The following is a 25728-nucleotide window of genomic DNA, read 5'->3' as shown; positions in this document are numbered from 1 at the left end:
TGGAGGCGCAAATTGATCGGTCTTTAATCCTCAAGTAAGTTTTTGGGGGACTACAGTCCTATAACAACAAACCTGCAAGTTATTTAGATAAACTTACAATTGGATGTTCATGTTGGCCCAATTTAATGTATTACCTTTGTTTGATTTGGAGGGTAGGTTCAGAAGGATTCCTATAGAACAGAGACTGTGCCTGTGTGATTCTGGAGATCGGGAATCAATTTTTCACATTTTACTTTACTGTTCCCTTTACAGGGACTTTCGTCAACATTTTATTGCTCTGCTATTGGTCGATTATCCAGGGCATACAGACATATTTTATGTTAATTACAGAAGAAGGAGATAATGACTAATGTAGCAAAATTCTGTGTGGTGGCTAGGAAAGTTAGGCATCAGATAGTAGACCAGCTCGTGTAACTTGGAGTTCATTTGTTATGCTGAGACATTATACCAGACTACTGTAAGCACTGTTGATTCTTATTTGTACATATGTTTTGAATTCTGGTCTTTGACCATAAACAAACTTGACTGTCTGTATAAGCAACAGAAAATAATTGCAGCAGCAAGAGCCCATGTGAACAAAACAAACACCCTCTGGTTACAAACCAATGGATAACTTGGAAGTAAGCCCTTCCGAATACAATGGGACTTATTCCCAAGAAAACAGGCAAAAGGGCCCAATTTACAAGAGGTGGCAAGTTCTCAAGAGTCTTAACAGTCATAACCAGATATCTCATTGTGGAAAACAGCTCACATATTTAAAATTTTAATCTATTTTTGCACAGATCATTGCAGTTCACAAAGCGGTCTCATATTGCTGCAGTGGTGTCAGTGCACCTCAAATCAGAACATTAAAAAAAGATCAGATCAAATTTCATCTATTCCAGCATCCCATTTTCTACAGTGGCCAACCAGATGCTTCTGGGAAATGTACAATCACAAATGGAAAGGGCAACAACCCTTTCCATTTGTTCTCCAGCAACTGAAATTGTTCTCTCCATATAGATGGATCTAAATCTCCATATAGATGGACATCTAAATTCCATAAAGATGTCATGGCTATACACCTATCTTCCACAAGGTGATAAGAGGCTCCTTTAGACCAAAGGGAAAGAAAAGGATGAAAGCCAAGAGACAGAACTAGAGGGAAGCAAACCAGAGGCTGGGGAAAAGATTCCAGTGTAGGAAGCTAGTGCTAGCTTCCCCACAGGCTTTCAATATAGGATGCCACACTGGGTCAGGACTTAAGAGAGAGGATTTAAGCTGTGGCTCACCTATGATACCTAAAGCTCCCCCCCCCGGTCATGTTACCGATATAAATAAAAGTTGCCTTTGAATCAACAGATAAAGAATGGGAAAAAATGCATTTAGCTATATAGATGTATTCTTCTCTCAAATATTCCTTTGCGGAAGGATTTTTCATTTAACTTTCTCATTTACGTTTCATCAACTGCTCTTGTCAAGTTCACTTTGGTCATACGAGTAGTTGGGGGTGTTCCTCCTCGAAGACCAGCCAGGAAAATCTGGGGTCTGGGTACATTACTACAGTTTTCACGTTTGGTCTGTGTGCTGGAATCCTTCGGTGGGTACACTTGGCTAGAGTTATCTCTTCTCATATGACTGAGATTGGTCTGCACTGAATGCGTTAACTTTTGACGCAAATTAGCCTAGATATAGAAAAACAAAAAGATTGAGTTATCATAGGTGCACTTGGAGATCATAATAAGATACTGTATAAGCTCTTCATACTATAAGTAGCAGTAATTTTAAAAAATGCAAGCTATTCTGACGCATCTCAGCAGCAGTGTGTTGCAATCATTTTGTTGTCAAATTAAGTCACGTTGTAAGGAGTACTCCAATCCTGTCTGAAGATCTGCATAGTCTATACTTTCTTCTCCAAGCACGAGAAGCAGCAATCTAAGTCAGAATAGACAAGTCCTGTTCTTTTCAGTGAGGCTTCTGGGCTTGAAGTTCCCAGTGAGTTGCACTCATTCCCTTTTTTCAACATCGTTCCAAGGAACTCTATAAATGTTTGCCAGTTGATAGGAAAGCTATCAACTGGAAATGTTTGCCAATTGATTGTTTGTTTAATGAACTGATTATCAAAGATGGCAAAATTCTGATCAACGAGCAAGTTTGATATTTTTCTTCTTATAACCTATATCAGCTAAGTAGATGATAGGGGAGCAGCTATAACTGAAGGGGGGGGCGCTGTCCCTGGACCCCTGGCGGGTGGGCGGGGGGAGGAGCAGGCTGCCAGCTGGGCAACAGCTTGCTCTTCACTCTCCCCTTCCTGCCTCTCCCAAGAATTGGGGGCAGGGAGGGACAAGATGGTCCCTCTCTGTCCCCCATTTGTCCAAAGGCCCACTCCAACCTTGCTATGCCCCTGGTAGATTTATTTAAGAAACTCACTCCGCCCCACGCTACCTGTCTTTTCATCACATTGATGTCCAAGGCAGCTCACATTAAAAAAAAATGTTTAAAATCAAGTAAAATGAGACCACCCTCCAAAATTTACAATTCAAATAATACAATTCAAGCCCACCCCACCCATGCCTATCCACCTCCCCAGGAATATTGAAAGACCCATGTGCCCTGAGAGGAAGGCAAGAAAGGAGACACCCAAGCTAGAGAGCTTTTGTCCTCAGCTACTAAAAAGACCAACAGCCTGAGAAAATACTTTATCTTATGTAATTGGTTAGTTTATTTTTAATATTGTAAACTGCTTTGTGTGCCTCGGTCAAGGCAAAAGGTGATCTAAAAATACAATACAATACATACATACATACAGGCACAGCAGCATTAACACAAATCCAAAAGCTATTAATAATACAGTATAAACAATGCCCAAGAGTTTGAATAAAATAGTTTTTAAAAAATCATTTGGTGCCTGAAAGACATTAAAAGGCAGCTCCAGGCAAATATGTTTGGGGATGGCATTCCAAAGATGGGGTGCCACAACAACAAAGGCCATGTCCCTAATAGTATCCTGATCCAGGAGTCAGATGCCTATTATCAGAACAGGGATCTGAGGACTTGAAAATGAGATGCAGGAACCATCTCCAGAAAGGAGTCTTGGAAAGTACCACCTTGATAAGGGAACCCCAAGAGCCTGCATTGTTATGGCCTGAGGTGGTGGATCTGCCTTCCCTCTCAGAATATAGGAAGCTCCCCAGTGTTGCTGGAAGTGACCTGAGAAATAAAGCACGGTCCCTTTAAGGCCTAACCATTCCTGCAGAAGGGGTGAAACAAGAAGAACTTCTAAAAGGAGACCATGCTTTGTGAAGGGAGCTCTTGTTGCTGTTGGGAATTCTCTCTGGTAGAGAAACCCTTTTTCATTATAGCAGAGTGCACAGAGGCACAACACAGCGGATTTAGTTAGGCATGCGTGTATGCTGAGAGTAAAGTAACTTGGAGCCAGTTCATAGTTTCAAATCAATATATATGGCATTTATTAAAGAACTCCATTCTAGATAGGAAAGTGAGGAGTTAGGATCTCTAATCTAGCTAGCTAGCTGGATGCAGATGGAGTCTGCTTCTCTGCACACATAGTGCAGGGGAGAGGAGCTTGCTTGCATGTTGCAAGGTAGAAGGAACAGGAAGAGAAGAGAGAGAGGAAGGAAGTGTCCCTGAGATTAGCAATCTACATTCCAAAGGGATAGTGTCAGAGCAGTAGAGAAGGGATGACCAATTTCTTGACCCTCTAGCCCTCTGACTCACTAGTCTGTCCTCCACTGTCTTTGAGACAAGAGACAGCGCAAAGTCCTTAACTTACAACAGTTGTCGTATTTCTAGCTCTATTCAGGGCCGAATTAAACTAGTGCAGGGCCTGAAGCATATATTATGAAGGGGCCCCAAATTTTTAAAAATGCACCTAAATACTAAAACATAAATGCCAGATACCTCCCCATTCACAAAACATACATCCCCCTCCATTTTTGCTTACTTTTTGAAATATGAATGAATGGTTGAAAAATGATGCTTACTCTTTGAAATAAGACTTGTGTGCTCAGCAGAACAGCAGCGTCCACAACAAAAAGAGGGCAGGGAGAACTAGGGAATGGGAAATCTGAAAGGGAAGGGAGCACCTCGGCCTGCATAAGCTCACTGATTGCTTCTGCAAAGTAGCTGTTTCGATGCCTGGGAGACGGTGTCCCCGCCCCATCTGCTAATTATTAGCTTGCATTGCCAGCAGCAGCTCACAGTGCCTGGCTGCAGAGATTCCAGGCTGCTCTATAAGTGGGACCCTCAAAAATGCGGGGCCCGTAGCATTTGCTACTTTTGCTAATAGGTTAATCCGGCATCGGCTCTATTCACTTATAAAACATTCTTCTAATTTTGTCTGATTTACATTATGTTACCAACTTAGTCTGCAGGAAATGTCATCTCGCTAATTCTAAATATTTTTGCTACAGAATGATTTATGGCCCATCATATTCAAATGATCACACTTCTACAACTAAACTATTTAGAGTATGGAATAATACTAAATACCATAATTTTGGGTAGAAACGCCACATCAGCGTAAACTCCACAGTAAGGGGAAAAGGACAAAAAATTGCAGAAATTCAGCAGAAACACTGCATCAGCGTGAACACCGCAGTTAAGATTGGGATATCATGCATTATTTTTTCAGTTGTGTCGAACGCTTAAAGTTTTACTACAGCTTGATCCTGAATTCTAGCTTAAATGCTGCATCGGTATAAACATAGTAGGTGGCGATAAACAACTTTTCATAACATACTCGCCACGGCCTTTCTACCTAAAATTATGGTAATAGCTTTTTGGCTTCAGTAGGAGTCTTGATCTTTGCTCTTACAAACAAAGTAAAAAGAGAAGTGGAGGCTGTGCAAACCTTCTGGAGCAATTGTATGGAATTCAGTGCAAAGAGATCAAAGAGATCAAGAAAATGCTTGTCTCTTTTGTAATTTTCAGAAACTGCCCTGAGGTCCAGATAATGTTGACACAAACCAGTTTGATAGCTTTTCTTCTCAGTTCCCATTCATTCCACTCATAATCCTTCACAATAGTTGGTGGCAAGATATGGGTATCAGTCTGAGTACTGCTGTCACATTTTGTGATTGGTTTCATCATACGCTTATCTGTGCTTCTGAGCTGGAAGAAAAAAAACATAATACTTATTTTTCCATATTTTGGGTAGAGTAAATCAACTTGAATTTTAAATATATATATATACTTTTTGTGTACCAGGACATTCTGCTTTGTTCTCATCAATTATAATTAAGAAAAAGAAATATTTGCAGCACATCACTTTGTGCTCTTCCAGATGGAGCCATTTGGGAGCATACGAGACAGACTAAATCAGTGTACCCCAGCAGGACTCAAACTTGGGTCCACAGATGTTGTCAGACTACAACTCCCATCATCCCCAGTCACAATGGCCTGAATGTTCCCAATATCCATAAGCCAAACCAGAGACTGTCGCATTTGTCATGCTGATTGTTGCTAGCTAACCGACTAGCAAGATCAGCATGGGCAACACAGTGAGGGCAATACCAAACCAAGTGCTGCAGCAACAGACCCCTCTGTACTAGGAAGAGCCTTCTCTTCGAGGTATTTCCTTACAGCTTATCGTAGGGGTAGGAGAGTGGCTGGAGAAACTACTTTCTGGCAGTGCCCCAAATCAATAAAAGATGAATGTGGGGAATACCTGAGAATAGGGGGCAAGGGATTCAAATTGCTGGTGGAGTTCAAGTAGCTGAATAAGCTCAGCACATTCCTTTGCTTTTTCTGCAGTCATCTTAATATACTTCTCTGGATTCTTGGCAAAAGCATATGCAGCTTCCTTGGAAGTAAAAGCATAATATTTCTCCTTATGTTTTAGAACTCCAATGGAAGGATTTCCTATGAAACAAGAAGCAGCCAAAATAATTCTGTTCACATATGCAGGTTCCACATGACATTCCTGCTGCAGATTATATCATTTCACTTTCGAAATTAAGGCCACAGTCACCTGCAGATTTACTTATTTCCGAGTAAACATGAATAAGATTGTGCTGTAAGAGTTTATCTGGAAGTCTGGGGGTTTTTCATTCCATCAACCTTAATGTATGTTTTGAAAAATCCAGTTTGACCAACTAAGTAAGAGACTAAAGCATTTCACAACCCTACATAGTGTGGTTTATAGCGGGGTGTGTGTGTATGTGTGTGGTTGGGGGACTCCCCCCCCCAAAGTGTCAAATGCTAGTTTCTACTTTCTATCTGTATACAAATTTATATTCCTAGCCTGCAGTTCTGTGCACACTGCTGCTAAAGTACTGATTAAAAGCAATAGGACTTATTAACAGTGCTTTACTTGTCCCTCTCCTCGTAACTTTCATAAGAGTTTTGGAGTGATATACTTAATCACAGAAAAATTAAGAACTGATCTTACAACCCTTCCCTACGCCTTTTTTTTAAAAAACAAGCTGAAACTTCTCAACAGAAATCTCTCACGTAGCCTGTTTGTACGTTTGCTGTATTAATATTTCCTTTATCTATTTACATACTTGTAAAAAACTAAAAAAAGCGCCCTTTAATAAAAATGTTTTTTTAAAAAGCAGTAGGATTCATTTCCATATAGTGACCATGTGGACAACTCCACCTGCACCTCCTCCCAACAAGCCATGTCTAAAAGTCAGGAGAATGCCAAGAGTACCCTTGATGCAGCACAAAGAGCTACAACCAGGGGGTGGGTGGGGGGGAATTGCACCCACATAAGTGCTAAGGATAAATTTGGATCCTGCCACTGAATGGGATCAAGAAATTTGTTGACTATGTTAATTATGACTTAAAAGAATTCAGATCACAATATGCAATTGATGAGGCCATTGTAGAGAGCTAATTGATGTATCCATGGGAAAGATTTTATTGCAGATTACTAAATCAGCAATGACTAGTATTAATAGAACCAGATGGTCCTCAAGAGGTAATAATGAAATAGAACTTGACAAGATATTGGTATTGCTGGGCGTTATCAGCTAACATTTGGGAAGATTCAGAAGCTCCACCCATCAGCCCTGCCCTTGGTTTTGCTCTCTAGTGCTGTGCACATCCCCAAACACTGTTCATCAACATCCTGTCTCACCACCAAGCCCTTCTTGCTCTATTCTATCATCAAAAACAAAAGATGAAAGGGCAAAGCCAATCAGTGCCAGAAAGTGACTTATTACAGCATAGGATGGTGGTGGATTGGCTGGCTAAACTTGGAGAGAGCAGTTTTTCCTGTGATTGGCTATTGTAAAACTGGCGCACAATTCTCCCTGAAGAACACTGCATATGTTCAAAACACATGGGTATATTGGAAAAGGGTTAACTCTATTCTTCAATAAATCATTTTCTAGCACTGACTGACTTGGTTCTCCACCCTACATCCCTTCCTTGCTGTGTGCTGTGGCCCTCCTTTTGGCTGCTGTTTGTCCTACCTTTACCAATCACCCTTTTTCTATCTTGCCTCAATCCCTTGCTCTGCCCAGAATGTTTCCTTCTTCTGCATCTCTCTCCCACCAAGTGTCTCTCATCCTTCCTCACTTGCTCCCTTCCTAATGTCTCACACTCCTGTTTCACTGCACTTAAGTGGCAAATAAGCTGGCCCTCAGTGGTCAGAGAGCACATTCCTCACTCCTCAGAATGAGAATGGTCTAGATGAATGTCTATATGAAACAGTAGGCATGCTCTGAAAACAGAATTCTTGTATGTGTAATTGGTGTACCTGGGAGGAGAAGACCATCTTTCACAGCAAAAGTGTATGCACAAAACCCATGATACTGGATTAGCAACTGGTTAAAATTAGCTGTCGTTTCTGGAAAAAGCCATTCCTCTTTCTTAAAGTCAGAAGGATTTACTTTGCAATCTGAAAGAAAGAAAACATTGAGTTACCCTAAATACAAATAACTGAAGAAGAAATTATTCACACTATCACCAAGATAATCTGATCACACACTGTAAGTACAAGGTTTCTGGAGAAAATTTGATACCTCTGAAAATCATAGTGCAAGTATTAGTACAAAGCTCTCTGCAAGTATTGCTTACTATATTATCATTAAATATATTCCTTTGCATTGCCTTCACTTCAAGGGGTAGGAAGTTCAGCACAGTACCTAGCAAGCATTGCCAGGGTAGCAACATCAGGCCCTCCACCACCACCTAACCTGCCCCAAGTACAGCAAAATCTCAGCTGTTTGAACCAAAAACTCTCTTGGCTTCTGAGAAATATTCAGTCAAGAGTTTTACCTCCTACCCCTTTTGTGTGGATATAAGGTTGCCCTCCCCACTTTTCTCTGGCCCTACTCTTGTGACTTTAACTCACAATAATTTAGCAGGTAAAGTTTTCCTACAAGAAGATAAGTGGTTGTAACAGTTCCAGCTGCTGCATTTCATTAGGGGTGTGCACGGTCCGGAGTCCCCCCGGTCCAGCACGGGGGGGACTGTTACTTTAAACGGGGGTGGTGGTAGTACTTCCCCCCCCCACACCGCTCTTCCCCCTCTGGCGCTGGTCCTTTTAAACATCTTCTTGGGGCGGCAGAGTTCCTCCCTGCCGCCCCTGCCCCCATCGTCGTTTCTTAAGGGTTAAAGAGACTAGAGCTAGCGGCACGTGTGCTTGTCTTTGATGCTTGTGGCGCGCGCGCGCCAGCATCAAAGACGAGTACACGCTGCGCAGGGAAATGTTTTGCAAAACAGATGGGTTTTGAGGGGGAAATTTGAAGGAAGCAAAGAGCTAGGCCCTGAGAGCAACATGGCAGAAGACATGACAATTGGAGGAGAATCCTGGTATCCTACTCAGTTTCCAAATTAAGCTACAAAATGGTGCCATTTCCTTATAGCAAACATTTTAAGAGCACCATCCAAAAATGGTGCATAGGTGAAAACAATACATGGATTATTGTCGACAAAATTAAATATCTAGCATTCACGGAGTTGTAAGTCTTCAAGATAGCCAAAGTATTCCACAGATTTCACAGTATGCAACTAACACCCACTAGTTCAAACATTCAGAAAACATGTTGCGTACCAGCAGTTTCCTTTAACCTTTCCTCATCACTTTTCACAGTTATGTCTTCAAGAAGCGACTCCATCACATCTTCTGGAAAGATCAGCGAGTGAGTTCCCAAGAACTGTTGGAAACTGACAGTCAAGTTATTGAGGAAGCTGAGCACAAGTATCTCGTCTTGAAAACTGGTCCAGAGGTTAGAAAGTGCAATAAATATGGGCTAGAGAACAAACAATTGCATGGTGTGTTATTATAAAGAATATTTATATACACTGGCTCACATACTGCACAGGAAACTGCCAATCAGAGAGAGGCATGCACCCTGCTGCTGCTGCAAGCCACTCTAAAGCAGTCCACGCTGTGGGGCTGCTTCGCGCCTGCTAAGCATTGTGTAAACACAGTTGTGACACTTCCATTGGTCCCAATGGCAGTAGTGACACAATTGTGCTTACACAATGCTTAGTAGGCATGGAGCAGCCCCACCTCTGCAAGCACCACAGGCGTGCTTTAGGTGGCTTGCAACAGCACATATGCCACTCTCTTGAATCAGCGGTTTGCTGTGCAGTGTGTGAGCCACTGTGATTTCATTTATGGTTCTATTTATTTACTGTCTTTCATAAGAAGCACATTCCAAGGCAGTGACGGGGAGGGCCTCTTTTCACACACACAAACATACACACACACTCCAGGAGTGCTACTACTCGGAGGGCCACCTCCAGCCTCAAAGGCAGGATGCCTCTGAGTACCAGTTGCAGGGGATAAACAGCAGGAGAGAGGGCATGCCCTCAACTCCTGCCTGTGGCTTCCAGCGGCATCTGGTGGGCCACTGTGTGAAACAGGATGCTGGACTAGATGGGCCCTGGGCCTGATCCAGCAGGGCTGTTCTTATGTATGTTCTTAAGTTGGGGGTGGGAGGGAATCTATTGCAAGGCAAAGGTGTATCTCAGGATTAATCAAGGTTTGACTTTGATTAACCCAGACAATCCATCTCAAAGGAGGTATTATTTATGGCTAGAATTCACTGAGCTGCTTAGGAACACACAATTTGAGGCATCTGGTATTTCAATGGAATGTCTGACTTTTTAAAACTTTGAACAGCTAGCTTCCAAGTTGTATTTGAAATTTTCTGTAATTTCACAAGCAGTTTGCCATATAGAATGGAAAGGCTGCCACTTAAGAAAAACAAATTTAAAGCTGCCTTGCACTAATAGAATCAGTTCAATGGGTAGCTGAGTCCTGGCATATGTTTCCTTCTAAACAGAGGAGGCGGGTTCTGTAGGAACTCAGGGTAGCATTTATGAGAAGGGATCTGCACAATATGTACTAGACTCTTTAGAAATAAAAGGGTCAATTTTCCTTTGAGAACATCCTTGCAGTTTAGGAACTTACATAAACCTGAGATGTAGGCACAGCTGTCTTTGCCCGAACCACATTTTTTAGGTGTTCCATCTGTGCTTCAAACTGCTTCTGCATCATTTCAACTTCTTGTGCACAGGTGATCACATCAGACTGAAAAGACAGCATGCACCAGGTAGTGATAGAACAGCAGAATGAATGAATGAATGAATGAATGAATGAATGAATGAATGAAAAGGAAAAGGATAGGAAAAGGAAAGGGAAAGGGAAAGGAAAGTTGGTTGAGTCTCCTAAATAACTTGATTTATACAAAGTCGCTTTTTGGACTGTACTGTTTCATTAATAGTTAAGTAGCTGTGCTTACTCAAAAGTAAGTCCAACTGAGTTCATTGACACTTACTCCCAAGTACATGAGCATAGGATTGCAACCTAAGGATAGGGCTAACTGGACTGACTGTGATGTGCTTTGGTGACTGTCAGGCAGGAGCATAAACACTAGGTGGCCGTTCTGAAAAGTCAAGAATGTTATGCAGCCAGCCAACCAGCCACCTATCCACATCTTCTCCTGCTACTGCCCTGATTGTGTTGCTTTCACATATCATAAATCAGCCCCCAAAGCCTCCACAATCAGTACTTGTAGGCAGACAGCAGGAGAGTTCATATATTTAAATGATTCACATGATAATACAACACTGACTAGACTTTCAGTAATCTCAGTGTATACAACTATATTGCCCTATATACTGCAGAGAATGCTGCCTTCCCATTACGCATGAGAAAGAGTTCAGTGTAACTTGGAACCTTGTATTTGTTATTTATTGAAAATAGCCAACATGTTATGAGAGGGAATGTCAGTGTTTCTGGCCCACTGGGGTTGCTGTGCACGTTAAAGCTAGCCCTGGAATGCTGCACAAGAACACACTTGTTTCCAAATGGAAGAAGGGTTCCTCAAGTGCCTATGTGCTGCTTCAAGTACTTGCGCAAGTGTGCTTTTGTGCAATACCAAAGCTGGCTTTCACATGCGCTGCAACCCCGGGGAGTTGGAAAGGCCAGTGTTGCCTTGTGAAAAATGTCATCCAATGTTTCTATACCATTTTTCTAAATATGTCTTTGCACACTGAAGTTTACATTATATATTTCGAAGAATGTGTATGTTTGTATGTACGTTGGTTTGTGTGAAAAAGGAATACTTCCCCATGACCTACAGGCACCAAATTTTGCATACACAATCCTGCCACTGAAATTAGATGAATGCCTTACTTTTTATACCAGAATATGCTCAGTGAATACTTAATTTTTTTTTTGGTGGGGTTTTTTTTTTTTTGGAAGAAATTACAAATATCATACTTCTCAGTTACCAAAGAGACCAAATTTTGCACAAACAATCCTGCCACTGAAATTAGCTGACTCTGTACTTTTTACACCAGAATATGCTTGGGAACATATGTAAATACATTATTTTGGGGTTTTTAAAAGCAGAAATTCTGAATTAATCATCATATTTTAACTATTATTGTTTTCAACAGATTTTTAACACTCAGATCAATAACTGCAAAATGACATCATGCCCAAGAAAAGCAGATCTTTCTCAGATTCAGATTTAGTATGATTAAAATTTAGCATATATGATCAATATACAATAAAATTAATAATGCCTAAAGATGAAATCCTCCAAGTGAAACTGTTCTTTTATTTCCCTTTTGAAAGCATATTAATAAAAAAAATTGCATTTATATTTAATTTATTGAACTTTCCTAGAAGTGTAATTATGCAAAATGACTTTGCCCTGTCAACGACGGACCTCACCTACTAGTTAAAATATAAAACAAGAAATCCAATCATAAAGGACAACGCAATAAGAAAAGTGGCAGAAAAACAGTAAAACAAAGTAAACACACACACCCCTCCAAATATATGGTGATATTAATTAAAAGCCAGCCTAAAGAGGTGGGTCTTAAGATCCTGCTTAAAAATCATAAGTGTGGATATCTGAGAAATCCCTAGGTAGGGTTTTGTGCAAGTGAGGTGCCACCACTGAAAAGGCTCTGTCCCAGTAAGTCAGATCTGCGATAGATCAGAGAGCAAAGCCTGAGACCAAGATTTTAAAATCCATGCAGATACATAGAGGCAAAATTATAATGTAGTCTCGGACCGTATAGAGCTTTAAAAGGTAACAACCAGCATCTTGGGCCCAGAAATGTACTGGTAGCCAATGCAGTTGACTCACAACAGGTAAGATATGTTTATGGACAATAGTTTTATCATCACATTCTATTCCACTTGAAGCTTCCAGTTCATTTTTAATCACAGTTTTATGTAAAGCATTGATGACCTGTGCTGAATTTTCCTTTTCCTCTTCTGACACCAACCCAACCTAGTTACAGCAGTCCATACTAAAAGCTATAGGCACAATGAATACTTATTCAGGCATTCTATAGAGGATGCAGTACATGGCAGAATCTCACCAGGATAACACAGAGAAAAGCTTCGTGTTGTCTCACGTTGTACAGCACTTCTTTTAACATTGTCAATCTAAGTTCCATTTCAGCGTTTTGGCTCTTGTGCATGATTTCAACCATGGCTGTGTAGCGGTGTGCCAGTTGCTGGGAAGAATGTAGCTCTATATCTATATGATGGGTGGCTGCTGGGATAGCTTCATTTAGGATTGCTGGTACTGTTGGCATAGGTTTGTTTTGCAACATATGGAAGATATAACTGTCATACATTACTTAGCAAGTCAACTTCTATTTCAATAAGTAGCCACAAATGTTTCCTCACATATATTACAGTCTAAATTATCACAGCTGGGATCCAAGAGTTACACATAATCTTCTGAACAGAATATAGATGTTTAAAAAAAAAAGTACAGATCCTGGGCATATGCAGAAGAGTGCTAGGCATATACAGAAGACTCTCTGGATTCTAGTTCAGACCTATTAACCATTTTAAAGGGTTGATTTTTAAATTTTATTTAGCACATTTCTATACCGCCACATATGCAAGTCTCTGGGCAGTTCACAATCAAAACCCACAACAATTAAAACATTAACAGGTTTGAAACAATTTAAAATCTAAAAACTCTAAAACTTAAAACTTTTAAGCAATTAACTATCTTCTAACAGTTCATTTAGCATTTAAAGAGAGCCAGCATAGCATAGTGGTTAGAGTGTTGGACTAGGAAAACCTGAGTTTGAATCCCCCATTCAACCATGGAATTCACTGGGTGACTCTGGGCCAGTCATGTATCTCTCAGCCTAACCTACCTTACAGAGTTGCTGTGAGGATAAAAATAACCATATACATCGCTCTGAGCTCCTCGGAGGAACAGCGGGATATAAATGTAAAAATACATACATACATACATACATACTTTAAGACTGCATAGGAGTAAAGCCCACTGAACACAGGAGAACTTACTTCCAAGTAAACATGCAAAAGATTTCACTGTAAACCATCCAGAAGTTCAACACAACTGATATTTTGCAGATATTCAGTGAAGACAGTTATCCCATGACTGAACAGCACACATCACTTATTGAGTTGAAAATCATCTCAAATTTATTGCCTGCCTTAAGCAATTTAGATGGACGCCTTGTATAACTGTCATCAGCACTTAACATTCTAGTATTTTTGCACTACACATTTAAACTAAGACATGCCTTTTAAGTTTAATGGCTGACATACTAATAAGTTCAATAACTTTGAATTTAATGTTTAAATGTCGTTTTCTTGAAATAATGATGGCTCCTGAATTCCTTTTCTTAGTTAATCTTATGGTGTAGTAGAATCTCTCTCAGTAACTCAAACCTGTTTTGGAAAGTCCACCTATAAACTGTTTAGCTTCTGTGTTATCCAGGAACGTTGATCTAAATATGTTCCTTGCTCTTTTTTAAATTTCTAAGCTGCATTTGTTCTGTTTTTGTGTTTTTGCTTTTATCTTGTTAACCATCCTGGGGTCTTAGGATGAAGGGCGGTATATAAATAAATAAAAAATAAAAAATAAATACTACACACTACATGCACATTGCAATGTAACATTCACACAGTTGCGCAAAAGTGTTCTTGTGCAAGCACAAAAAGTGGGCAAACAGAATTGCACGACAGCAGAGCCACTGGAGATCATGGCCATACCATAACGCAATTCTGTTTGCACAATTTTTGTGCTTGTACAAGAGTGTTCTTGCACAACTGTTCACATGTTATGTTGCAATGCATTGCACAGTATGTCAGCCACTAAACTGAAGGGCATGTCTGAAAGTGGTTTAAAGTAGGCTTGTGCATTTCGATTCGGGTACAAAACATTTTGTGCCCGAAAATGGCAATTTTGGAGGTTTTGTAACCAAAACAAAATCAAGAATTAAAAAACAGAGATTTTTGTTTACAAATCGAAATGACTGTGTTTCGGACAGAATGCTTTGTTCTTCAGAAAAGCATTGCAATTCAGATTGACTTCTCTGACTCTCTCCACTCCAGCTGAGGTACTGAGTAATTAGCAGAACATAAGAGATGCAAAAAGCTGTTGAGCATGTGTTAAGTATGTGTTGTATTCAGTGTTACTGAAATGCAAACTGACCTTGCAAAGGGATTTGGAAGGCAGCATTTTGAGACAGAAATACCCAAATATCTTTAGGAGCTCAATGCAATTCCAAAGCTCTTGCTAAAAGCCATGGTATAAATTGTGTGGAGAAGCTTTACGAGAAGCTGGTTAGGAAAGTTCTGAAATTACACAGGTTTTTCTTTCCAAAGGTTTAGAAAGGATCTCTTGACTTATTCAGGGGTCTTTTGAAGAGATATTTTGTTTTTCTTCTGATTTTTATGAGTTATAGTGGTGATAAGTTTTGTTGTCCAAGTTGAGCACTCTAATGTAATTTAGGCCACAATGTAATTTGGTGGGACATGATGTCTAAGCCAGTGGTTCACCACTTTTGCCATTGCAGGGACAGGTCATCCACATGGGACTACAGGAGACAAAAAGGAGGGGGGTGGAGAATACCCCTGTCAATCTATTGACATCCCCAGGAATCTTAGTTGTTTCTCTCTTTCTTGTAACCATGATCCATGGTTTTGCACTTTCTTAAATGCAGTGATGATAAATCTCAACAATTCTGAACAGTAGGCTGATTTGTTTGGGCTACGGCTCACTCCACTTCAGTTAAACGAACATTTGAAGCTGTTCCATAGTACCAAGGCAGTTTTATTTTATTTTTATTTATTTATTTACATTTTATATCCTGCTCTTCCTCCAAGGAGCCCAGAGCGGTGTACTACATACTTAGGTTTCTCCTCACAACAACCCTGTGAAGTAGGTTAGGCTGAGAGAGAAGTGACTGGCCCAGAGTCACCCAGCTAGTATCATGGCTGAATGGGGATTTGAACTCAGGTCTCCCCGGTCCTAGTCCAGCACTCTAACCACTACACCACACTGGCTCATTGGTCTATCTTGCTATCTCAAATGACCTTTGGTCACTGTTCCGTGGGGAGGGAGTGTTTTTATTGAAAGATTGCTTGAATCCACAAATGGGTTGTGCTGCTGTGCTAGTGCCACAGGGACAGGCTCCCGCCCACTGCAAAATTCTCAAATAACTGTGCCAAAAAATTAAGTGTTGTTGTTGTTCATAGTTCTCTTCACTCTTTCAACTTGTTTATGTGGGGCTTCAGGGACAAAACAGTGGGTTGGGTGGCAGTGCCCCAAGAGTGGTGCACCCAGATTCCAAATAGGGCAAAGGGCTGATTTCTTAGGAATTTTTGAGGTTTACGTGTCTTTAAGATTTTTCCCCCATAGGGAATAATGGAGGTTTCAGAAGCCCCATAACTCCACCTGGGGGGCACTGGGATGGCCCGAAGTGAGTGGTGGTTTAGTGCACAGAGGGTGCCAACCACCCCCCTGGATTGCTAACCCACTGGGGTACTGGGCTTTGTTGTTTCTGAGGTGTTGAGTTTAGATTCTCTAGTAGCAAATGAGATTTTTTAATGAAAAACCATGAATCCACTCTCATATGCTACTAGAGAATCTACTCTCAGAACACCTCTAGAACAACAAAACCCTGTACTTCATAGGTTGGCAACCCATGTGGGTGGATGGCACCCTGTGTGCACTACACCGCCACTTGCTCTGGGCCACCCCAGTGCCCTCAAGTGAAGATATGGGACTGCAGAAACCTCCATTATACCCTAAGAGGAAAAACTGAAAGACGTGTAACTTCATTAATTCTTTAAAAATCAGCCCTTTACCAAATTCCTCTGAAAAAATTGCGGTAGCTTCCTTGTACCAACTGGGCACTACCACCAACCACACTCCACGATGGGCCACCCCTCCCCCCCCCAGCATGAAGCTATACTTTTTCCTGAAACCTCCATCATACCCTATGGGGAAAATCTGAAAGACACACAAACTTCAAAAATTCACCAAAAATCAGCAGTTTGCCCAATTCCTTTGAAATTTTTGTGGTAGCTTCCACTCATTGAGCACTATAACCCCCACCCACTCTTTTGACCATGTGACCCATTTTTAAATTTGAATTAATTCAGATTCGGATTGATTCGGATACAAAACAAAACTGGAGTGATTCGGAAGGTTTAATTTCGGACAAAATACAAAATGGGGTTGATTTGGAACTGGTACAAATCGAAACAGAAAAAATACAAAACACGCAACCCTAGTTTAAAGTTACTTTGCAATGCACACATAATGTTGCACAGTACGTCAGCCAGTACCTACAGGATGTACTTTTAACTTAGGTATGTTTGTACCTACAATCATCAATGCCTTCTCCTCCTTTCCCACAGTCCTTGTTGAATAACCGAATTCCTGTGACAATCATGGTGAGTTCTTTCAGCTGCCGCTCTTTCTCCTTCTTACCGAGAGAAAGGAAAGCAGCAAGCTCTGTCTGAGGAAACACACTCTGCAGGGCAGCTGGAAAATATTAAATATTTATACTATCAGACAAAAAGAGAAGGGGTGAGGGAGAAGACATTCATTCAACTACTTCAGGATCAATGAAACGTAAGGCAATGAATACTGGGAGCTCTTTGGGGAAGAGGTCACTATTTTGCTCATGTTGCCAATGTGGGCTTTTGGCAAGTCCCATGGGCACAACTGCGGCTCCCTTGAGAGAGTTGTGTCACACTACCATCAGGTAGGCAGCTGGGGGAGGGGGAGTTAGATGTTACCCCTCAAGAAGCCACCAACTCCTGATTCCTAATGTAAAGACAAAAGCCATATAGACATTAGCAAAACCCATCATTCCCTGTCTGAATGTTTAACTTACCAGTTGCTTCTCTAATGACCTTGACATCTGTAGGAGATCCAAGGCCAGAGCGCAGCAGCACATAGCTGACAATCTTCCGATACACACTTTCCAGTTCGTCTCGTGTCCGAGCACGGTTATCAGTAATTTCTCTGCTCACAGGACTAAGCCTGGACTCCAGAACACGATGCTGCTCATTAATTAACTCAACTAGGAAAAATACAGGTAGAGAACCATACAAGAGGTAGTTACATACATATTTGACATAACCTGTATGCTGCAGCAAACCACACAGTTTTACTGGAGCAGACTGGATCTTGCTGGTCTGAGAGTTCTGCAGCTACAAGTCAGTTCTAATCCAAAGCACAGAGAAGCCAAAAGACTTGCATAGACACCAATGGGAGACTGAAACAGGCTTTTGACTTTTAGCTAATGTAAAATGTGGACATTTTCAACACTCAAATCCTTCCACGTTCTTCTCATTCTGATTAACTAGGTAACAGCACAATCTCAGAAATAGTAAATTATAGCAATATATTCAATCTATTTGGTGCAGGATTAAATTATTTTAAAATAAGACATTTCAAAATAATGAGAAAAATTATTAAATGTTTGACGATTGCTTTAAATTAGTAATCTGCAGAGCACTCTTTAACCTCCTTATGGTGACTAACTACTCTTTCACATTCACACATGATTATATTATTTGGCTTTGCAGTTTCATGTCTGTAGTTCTACAAAACATACATATGCAACAAGAACAGGCATGTTTGGTCTGCTTAGTCACAGTAAATATTCCACACCATAGATTACCTCGGTTTGTATAGTTCATATCAAAATAAACTTGCATCTTAATGGTGTCCAGGGACGGATTTCGTGTGTCAAGCAGTCTGTCCACACAAAGCTAAAAAGAGAAAGTGCTGAAATGAGTTCCTTCCAGCCACAAATTATTGAAAAACATATTGATGGGTGCATGGCAACACCATGATAACGTGTGTATATGTCGGATGCAGAATCCATTAGCTTAACTGGGTTGTTGTTGTTTTAAGAAGAGAGGGGCATCTTTTGCTTTAAAATCATTCCAAAAAACTGAATACCCTCTAGTACAGAAGTGCACAACTCAAATGCCCCAATGGAACAAAACCAACCATGACTTGGTGTCTGGGGGGTGGGGGGGAGCAGGGTTAAGTTTCAACACATTATTACATTAAATTTTTTTAAAGTATTAATGAAAGTGAGGGGCAGAGGGTTGGAGTCAAGGGGAAAGAAGAAAGTGTCTGCCCCAGCACATCCTTCTTTCTCCTTGACTACGAGGGCTCAGGGATGGGGGGGGGGTCAACTACCCTGAGCAGCTGTTGTTCATCACTAAGAGAAGAAGCCAAGAGCTCTTCATGGCTCCTGCTGTTGCTACACATTATTCCATCCTGAGGGCCAGGAAAAAGTTTCCCGTGGGCCAGATCCTTGTACTAGGCCTGCTCTAGTACAAGTGGAACACAGCTTCATTTTCATTAAAATTCATTGGGGCAAAATAACTATTGTAGACTGTAAATTTAAAACAATTTCACAATAAAGAAATGTAGAGTAAAATGTGTGTCCTTTCTGGATGGAGAAATAATACCAGAAAAGAACCAAGGCATACCTCTTGAGTCAAGAAATATATTTAAGTTTTGATAAATGAATTATCTGTGCTGTATACTTAACAGAAATGTAGATCACTGAATATCTTCAAAGCAGGTTGGTTGCTTAGGAGACTGTTTTAAAGTTGTTTACAGTCTTAATACATTCATTGATATAGGAATAAAAGTTGCTTCAAAAGGCAGAGTTACCTTAATAAGTTTTTGCACATCAGCTTTTGTAAGAGTCCTGTCAACATTAAATTCATTCCTTGGATCCAATACGACAGCTTTCACCTATACATCAATAAGTGAAATTTCAAGATTTAGCTATATCACTATCTGTGTGATCCAGCTAACAAGTCCATTCAATAGTTGGAATTGTTAAATAAGCATTACTCCTAAATTTAACTGCAGAATTATACAGTTTAGATTAGATGTTACAGCCACCAAAGATCTTTCCCCTAAATGATATTTCCCAATTTAGATTAGTAGGAATGCACTGAGGACCAACCCCCAGACCTTATTTACAGAAACTTACTTGGATGTTTCATTAAAGTCAGTGAGATTCAACATAGCTGTTTGTGCTGTCAACTATTAAATATATGCTAGAGGGTCAATTAGGGATGGAATAATAATTAATTATACTAAATAATCTATAGAACAGAAAACCCAAAAGAAGAACCATTGTGTAGAGTGTAGCAATAGCCTGCATCATGTTTATCTAGTTCTCCATCCTGAACTCCTTTAAAATCTTGTGTTGCTTGGAAACCTGTGGTTGTTACCCACAGCACAAAAATAGTGTCCATATTCCAAGCATATGGGTACATAGGAGACAGACAGATTAAAATACCAGTGCCTGCCCCAGCACAGAAACCAAAATACATTGGTGTACTATGGCACTTTTTGGAGATTGCAGCAAGAGGTGGGAAGAAGGTTGCCTGCACCTGTCTGTGAGCTGGTGAAAGACAGAGTGAGCACAACCTCAAACTATAAGCGGTCTCTCCAGTTATAACTCAGCATTGGGGCCTAGATGCATTCAAAGTAGTCCTGGATATACTGTATTTATTTGAATCCAAGACTACATTTTTCCAAGTTCTTTGAAGTTAGAAATTGTGGCGGGGTTGTCTTAATTCAGTCTTCTATTTGGGTAAATATGGCAAGTGTATTTTCCCCATACAGGTTGATGTGCTTCTATGACATCCAGAATGGCAGTTGTAGGAGGGGCTAACACACGTCCCCATCAGCTACTCTCTACAACAGATTGCTGACTTTTTTCCTTCTCACAACTGCCAGTGGCAAAGATTTGGTGGGTGCATGGTGGTGGTTTCACAGCCTGGAGAAGTTTCAATTCCTAAGAAAGTATATCTATTGTATGAGTATACCTACCTTACTTAATGGTGCCAAACCCTATAGTTACCTGATCAGGAATACAGATTTGTTGCACGTGGCTGATTTACAAATTGGGCACTATTCCGATGCACCCAAGTCCTACAATGTTGCCTAGAATGGTTACTGGACCACTCTAAATGCGTTCCCCAATCCACCCACCCAAAGCCACTAACTTTGGTAAACACATGAACACAATATGTGCTTTAGCTTCTATTACTCTCACTGAAAACCACATTTCAATGCTGAAATTGACATTTAATGTAAAGGTAAAGTGTGCTGGCAACCTCTGGCTTGCTAGTCAAGTCATTTCCCCGCTACACCATCAGATGCACAAAACAATAATAGGTAGTAACCTAAATTTGTTTTGCATGAGTGGAAAATACTTCCATTTGCACAAGGGGGGCATTTTTGCCCTCCCCACCCCCTTGCAGTTCTCCATGCCACATCCCATCCTGTTCTGGAGGGTCACCCAACTCTCAGAAGTGCATTTTTGGGGACAGGGAGGGGCTGCTGTGGGGAAAGGGGGGGAAAGGAAGTGCCTTTGCAGGAACTTTCTTCCATATGCATTAGGGTTTGGGTACAACCCACTGTATTTTAGAGGAGAGCTGGTCTTGTGTCAAGCAAGCATGACTTGTCCCTTTAGCTAAGCAGGGTCCACCCTGGTTGCATATGAAAGGGAGACTACATGTGTGACGACTGAAAGATATTCCCCTTAGGGGATGGAGATGCTCTGGGAAGAGCAGAAGGTTCCAAGTTCCCTCCCTGGCATCTGCAAGATAGGGCTGAGAGAGATTCCTCCCCGCAACCTTGAAGAAGGTTGAAGAAGATTCCTTGAACCTTGAAGAAGATTCCTGCCCACAACCTTGAAGAAGCCACTGACGGTCTATGCAGACAATACTGAGCTAGATGGACCAATGGTCTGACTCAGTATATGGCAACTTCCTATGTCCCTATGTACCTCATAGGAATAAATAATCATTTGTGTGTCACCACTGCCTGTGTGAAAATCTCATGTCCAAACGTACATGTGATATACAAGGATTCTGACCTTGTGCAATTATACTATTGTGCAATTAGACTCAGGAACAGTAAGTACGCAGCCAACTTGGATCCTTCTCTGGACCCTCTCCTAACCACCCACTACAGGTAAGTAACTGACCATTACCCAACTATGTAACCATTTCTAATGCAGAGCTTCTCTGCTGGGGTGCTTTTCCAGGTTATGGTTTGGGGAACCATATCCAAGTTTTCCAAACCACATTTTGCCCCAATCCTAGTTCCTCTCCCTCCCTCAGGAAATCTAACAAGATACTGTGCTTCATGCACCCATTCCTCACCTGCTTACAGCATGATATCTTTTTTAAAACTGCTTTTGGAAGAGTTTTTATCAAAGGTGGCTCTGGGGACCAAGCACCCCTCAGATAACCAGTTGGCCCCCCAATATTTCAGCAATCTAACTTGTGGGACACAGTTTACCCCCACTTGTATATGTACTTTGCCCCTTCTGTGCACCACTCACGTTCTTCCCTGGTGCCACCACTGGTTTTTAAATGTTCCGCCGATTCCATTAAGGCAAGCACGCTGCACCACTGTGACTAAGTTACAGCCCAATCCTAAATATTTATATTTGTTTTCTCCAGCTCCATTCCCTCTAGAGTGCACAGGATTACAGGCTCAGTTGCTTTCTGAACTGTGTGTTGCTGCTACCCTTCTTGTTATCACCCCCAAACTAGCCTTCAGCTTTGAAAAAAAAAAGGCAACATTCATGCCTTGATTGCTGTCTGCCCATCACTAACTTAACTTGTTCACACCAATATTCAATCTAGATTAACCTTTTTGTTTTATACTACTTTACTTCATTATTTTGATGTCACCAGAGTGAAATTAACATTGCTAGATGAGCATGAAAACTCAGCACTGTACATGGGTACAATATTTATTTTGCTCTTACCATGAAAGCCACCAGAGTTTCTGACACAGTTTGTCCCCTCATGGCACATTCTTGTCCTATTTCACGGATGATGTTCTTGATGACATTTTCAGCTTGTGAGTGAGCCATTCTGCACTGTCAATAGATGAAGAATGGATGTTTGTTACATACATGGGAATGTTCTCCATAGTAGTTTCTACTAGCAGTACTATGCTTGTATATTCACCTCATGTCTCTCATTTTAAGAACAATTGTGGCCAGGCAGCTGAGGTAATTTATGGCTGACAATAAAAGATTATCCAAATGGCCTTTGACATGTAGAATAACTGAGAGAAAATTTTCTCCCTCTCTCAAACACTAGAACCAGGGGTCATGAAACTTAAGGCTGGGAAACAATAGGAATTACTTTTTCACACAGTGAGTAATCTATGGAATTGTCTTCCATAGGATGTGGTGATGGTTTTTAACGTTAGCTTGGATTAATTTAAAAAGGGACAAATTAATGGAGAACAGGGCTATCAATGGCTACTAGTCTGGTGGCTATAGGCCACCTCCAGCCTCAGAGACAAGATGCCGCTAAATACCAGTTGCAGGGGAGCAACCGTGGGAGAGAGGGCATGCCCCTTCACCTCTTGCCTGTGGGCTTCTCGGACGCATCTGGCAGGTCACTGTGTGAAACAAGATGCTGGACTAGATAGGCCTTGGGCCTGATCCAGCAGAGCTGTTCTTAATATATATTACTGAGTGAATATGATCAGTTCAAAGCTCTGGTAATGGAGTTCATGGCATCAAATGCAAAGGTTCCGATATTATAACACAACATTTGTAGCGGTGTTGCTGGTGTTAGGAGAAGACCAGCTTCCCATAATGAGTGAAGCAATCTTCATCAATGCATGTGTTCTTTATGTTTAAGGAGGCAGACACATCAGAACTGCCAGGTACATGGCAATGTTGACAAAAACTAAATGAAGGCTGATTCACTTTGAAGGTATTTCAGGCTTGAAGAAAACCCCTTATACTTGGACAAGGAAGAACTGTCATTGTAGCAACAGCCCAGTACCCCTAGTGGCAAAGGAATTAAAGGGGCTTTTGCTTTTGTTTTTCACTGACTGACACACACTTTTAGAAAGGTTAGAGAATTTGCAATACCATCTGGAGCACAGCTAAGATCACAACCATTGGTGTTCTGGTGGATTCAGGCAACCAGAAGCAACATTAAGAACATCATCATGACAGCCATCAACAACTCATTGCATGGCACTTATAACTGCATGGAAAGGGTATTATCTTTAGTCTCTAATCTGGGAAGTAGGGCCATTGTCTCCACCTCTCCACTGCCACCCTTCCATTTTCTTGGATGTTCAAATGGCTGAGGCCAGGGAATACAGACAACCACTTCCTCATGGCATTACAGGTGCCATGAAATAAGTTTTGTGTTGCCCCCTGTTGGCTGAATCCCTCCTACTAGCAGTGGTGAACATGGTAATTTACTTCTATAGGCAGAGTATCCCATTAACTCATAGAAGCTAATAGACAGAAGTAGTGATATAGCATCACTCATAATTACTCATGCAAAAAGTGCTGTTTCCTGGTCTCATATGAGCATCTTTTGATCATGCTCACCCATGGACCACTGCCTAGAGGACACATTTTGTGAATATGGAGGTTTGCACAGCACTCATAGTCCATACATGAGTCAGGCCCACACATTTTGTCACCTGGTACCATCTCAGGGGACAAATAGTGATCTTTGACAATATCTACCTCCCTAGATAAGGAAATTAGGCAATAGCATTGTTGCACTTACAGCTTTCTCTGTGTTATCACCCTTCTTTATCCCAGCTCCCCAAACAATTAGAGTAAAATTGCAGTCATTTTTGCACAGAGGAAAGGGTTAGAGGAGGGCTACATAACTTGGTCCCTCCAGCAGTTGTTCAACTACAACCACCATCATCCCCAGCCACAGTGGCCAATAGCCAGGGATGATGAAAGCTGCAGTCCAACAGCAGCTGGAAGGCCAAAGTTGTGCAGCCCTGAGTTAGAGGAAGACTTAGAGTAACAATGAACAAATTGTTGTACTCTCCATGGAGTAATTTTTGGAAGACATTCCTGCCCATTTCATTTTCCATTCCTCTGACAATACCAATTAAATTTTATAGTAGTTTTTGTGTTTTTAGAACATTTGAAAGCTTTCAAAACACCTTTGCACATTTGGCCTCTGCAGGCCTGATGGTCAGGACAATAAGAGCATTATAACACACAGAAAGCTGGAAGTATTGCAATGCTATCACCTGTTTTCCATCTCCAGGGGCATAGATCTTATCAAAAATCACCATGAGCATCTGTTCCCCCATAAGGTACCAACTACCCCATCTGTCTCAAGAACGTATTTGCAGCAAGCTTCTGAGAGAAAGGGAGAGCGATGATAATTGCCCACTCCCCAATGACACTGGTACAGTGTTAGCAACAGGAGCACTATGTTAGTCTGGATATCAGCCTCTGTAAATAAATATAACCACTGCTCATAAGTGAGGTGGGAAAAAAATTATGGCTCCCACTGTCTCCACTAAACTCGCCTTCCCCTTTTCCTTTGCTAGTGCTCCTTTGCCCAATGCCTCTGTTGACAAGAATACATTCAACACAACAGGTGCTGCCTGCAACCTTGGAGAAGCTGCTGCCAGTCTGTGAAGACAATACTGAGCTAGATAGACCAATGGTCTGACTCAGTATAGGGCAGGTTCTTATGTTCCTAATTTCTCCCAGCACAAAGAGGTAGCAACGGGGAAACTTCACCGGTGAGATTTCTGCCTATCACATAGCTGGTGAAAGCACAGGAGCCCTCCGCCCGTGCGTAAGTCTGAAACCCCTCCCGAGACTCATTCGGAAGGTGTAAAACAGCGGTGATCAGCCGCGCCACTTACCTGGCTGGCTGCCTCCGCCAAGGACGCCGATCCACGGTGGCTGTTTCTTTAATCTTCCTCCCCGCCCTGCCCCGCTAGAACTCTCCTCCCATCAAAGTGAAACCGCACATTATTGCCTCCCCTTCTCCTTCCCGTCGATACAAGGCTCAGCCTCACACGGAGAGACCTTCGGCCCTCCTCCCCTACCCCGTCAACAATGGCGTCTCATCTCCAGCCACCCCACATTTACTGCAAAGGGACCCCCCCCCAACTTGTGTTTATCCGGACGCAGCGTTTCCATAGA

At 41.4% G+C, this 25728-nt stretch overlaps 1 protein-coding gene across 3 annotated transcripts; it reads right to left on the bottom strand.

Moving 5' to 3' along the window:
• CFAP206 (cilia and flagella associated protein 206) lies at window positions 1-25728 on the bottom strand. 3 transcript variants are annotated; one of them, XM_053287288.1, is made up of 13 exons: window positions 25446-25727; window positions 22546-22659; window positions 19416-19499; window positions 18403-18493; window positions 17611-17799; window positions 17097-17255; window positions 12808-13016; window positions 10376-10495; window positions 9008-9110; window positions 7709-7849; window positions 5669-5862; window positions 4969-5112; window positions 1-1664 (listed from the first exon to the last, which is right to left on the bottom strand). In XM_053287288.1, the coding sequence occupies exons 2-13, from the start codon at window positions 22651-22653 to the stop codon at window positions 1434-1436; spliced, it is 1773 nt and encodes a 590-aa protein (XP_053143263.1). In that variant the 5' UTR covers window positions 22654-22659; window positions 25446-25727; the 3' UTR covers window positions 1-1433. The 3 variants fall into 3 exon arrangements, with proteins under 3 accessions (XP_053143263.1, XP_053143262.1, XP_053143264.1); XM_053287287.1 differs by having other exon boundaries at window positions 9008-9206; window positions 25446-25726; XM_053287289.1 differs by having other exon boundaries at window positions 1528-1664; window positions 4853-5112; window positions 9008-9206; window positions 25446-25728.

The sequence above is a fragment of the Hemicordylus capensis genome, chromosome 1 (assembly GCF_027244095.1).
Source record: "Hemicordylus capensis ecotype Gifberg chromosome 1, rHemCap1.1.pri, whole genome shotgun sequence".
In the NCBI taxonomy this organism is placed as follows: Eukaryota; Metazoa; Chordata; class Lepidosauria; order Squamata; family Cordylidae; genus Hemicordylus; species Hemicordylus capensis.
Note: the sequence above shows the minus strand (reverse complement) of the source record. Positions and strands in the feature narration are given on the sequence as shown.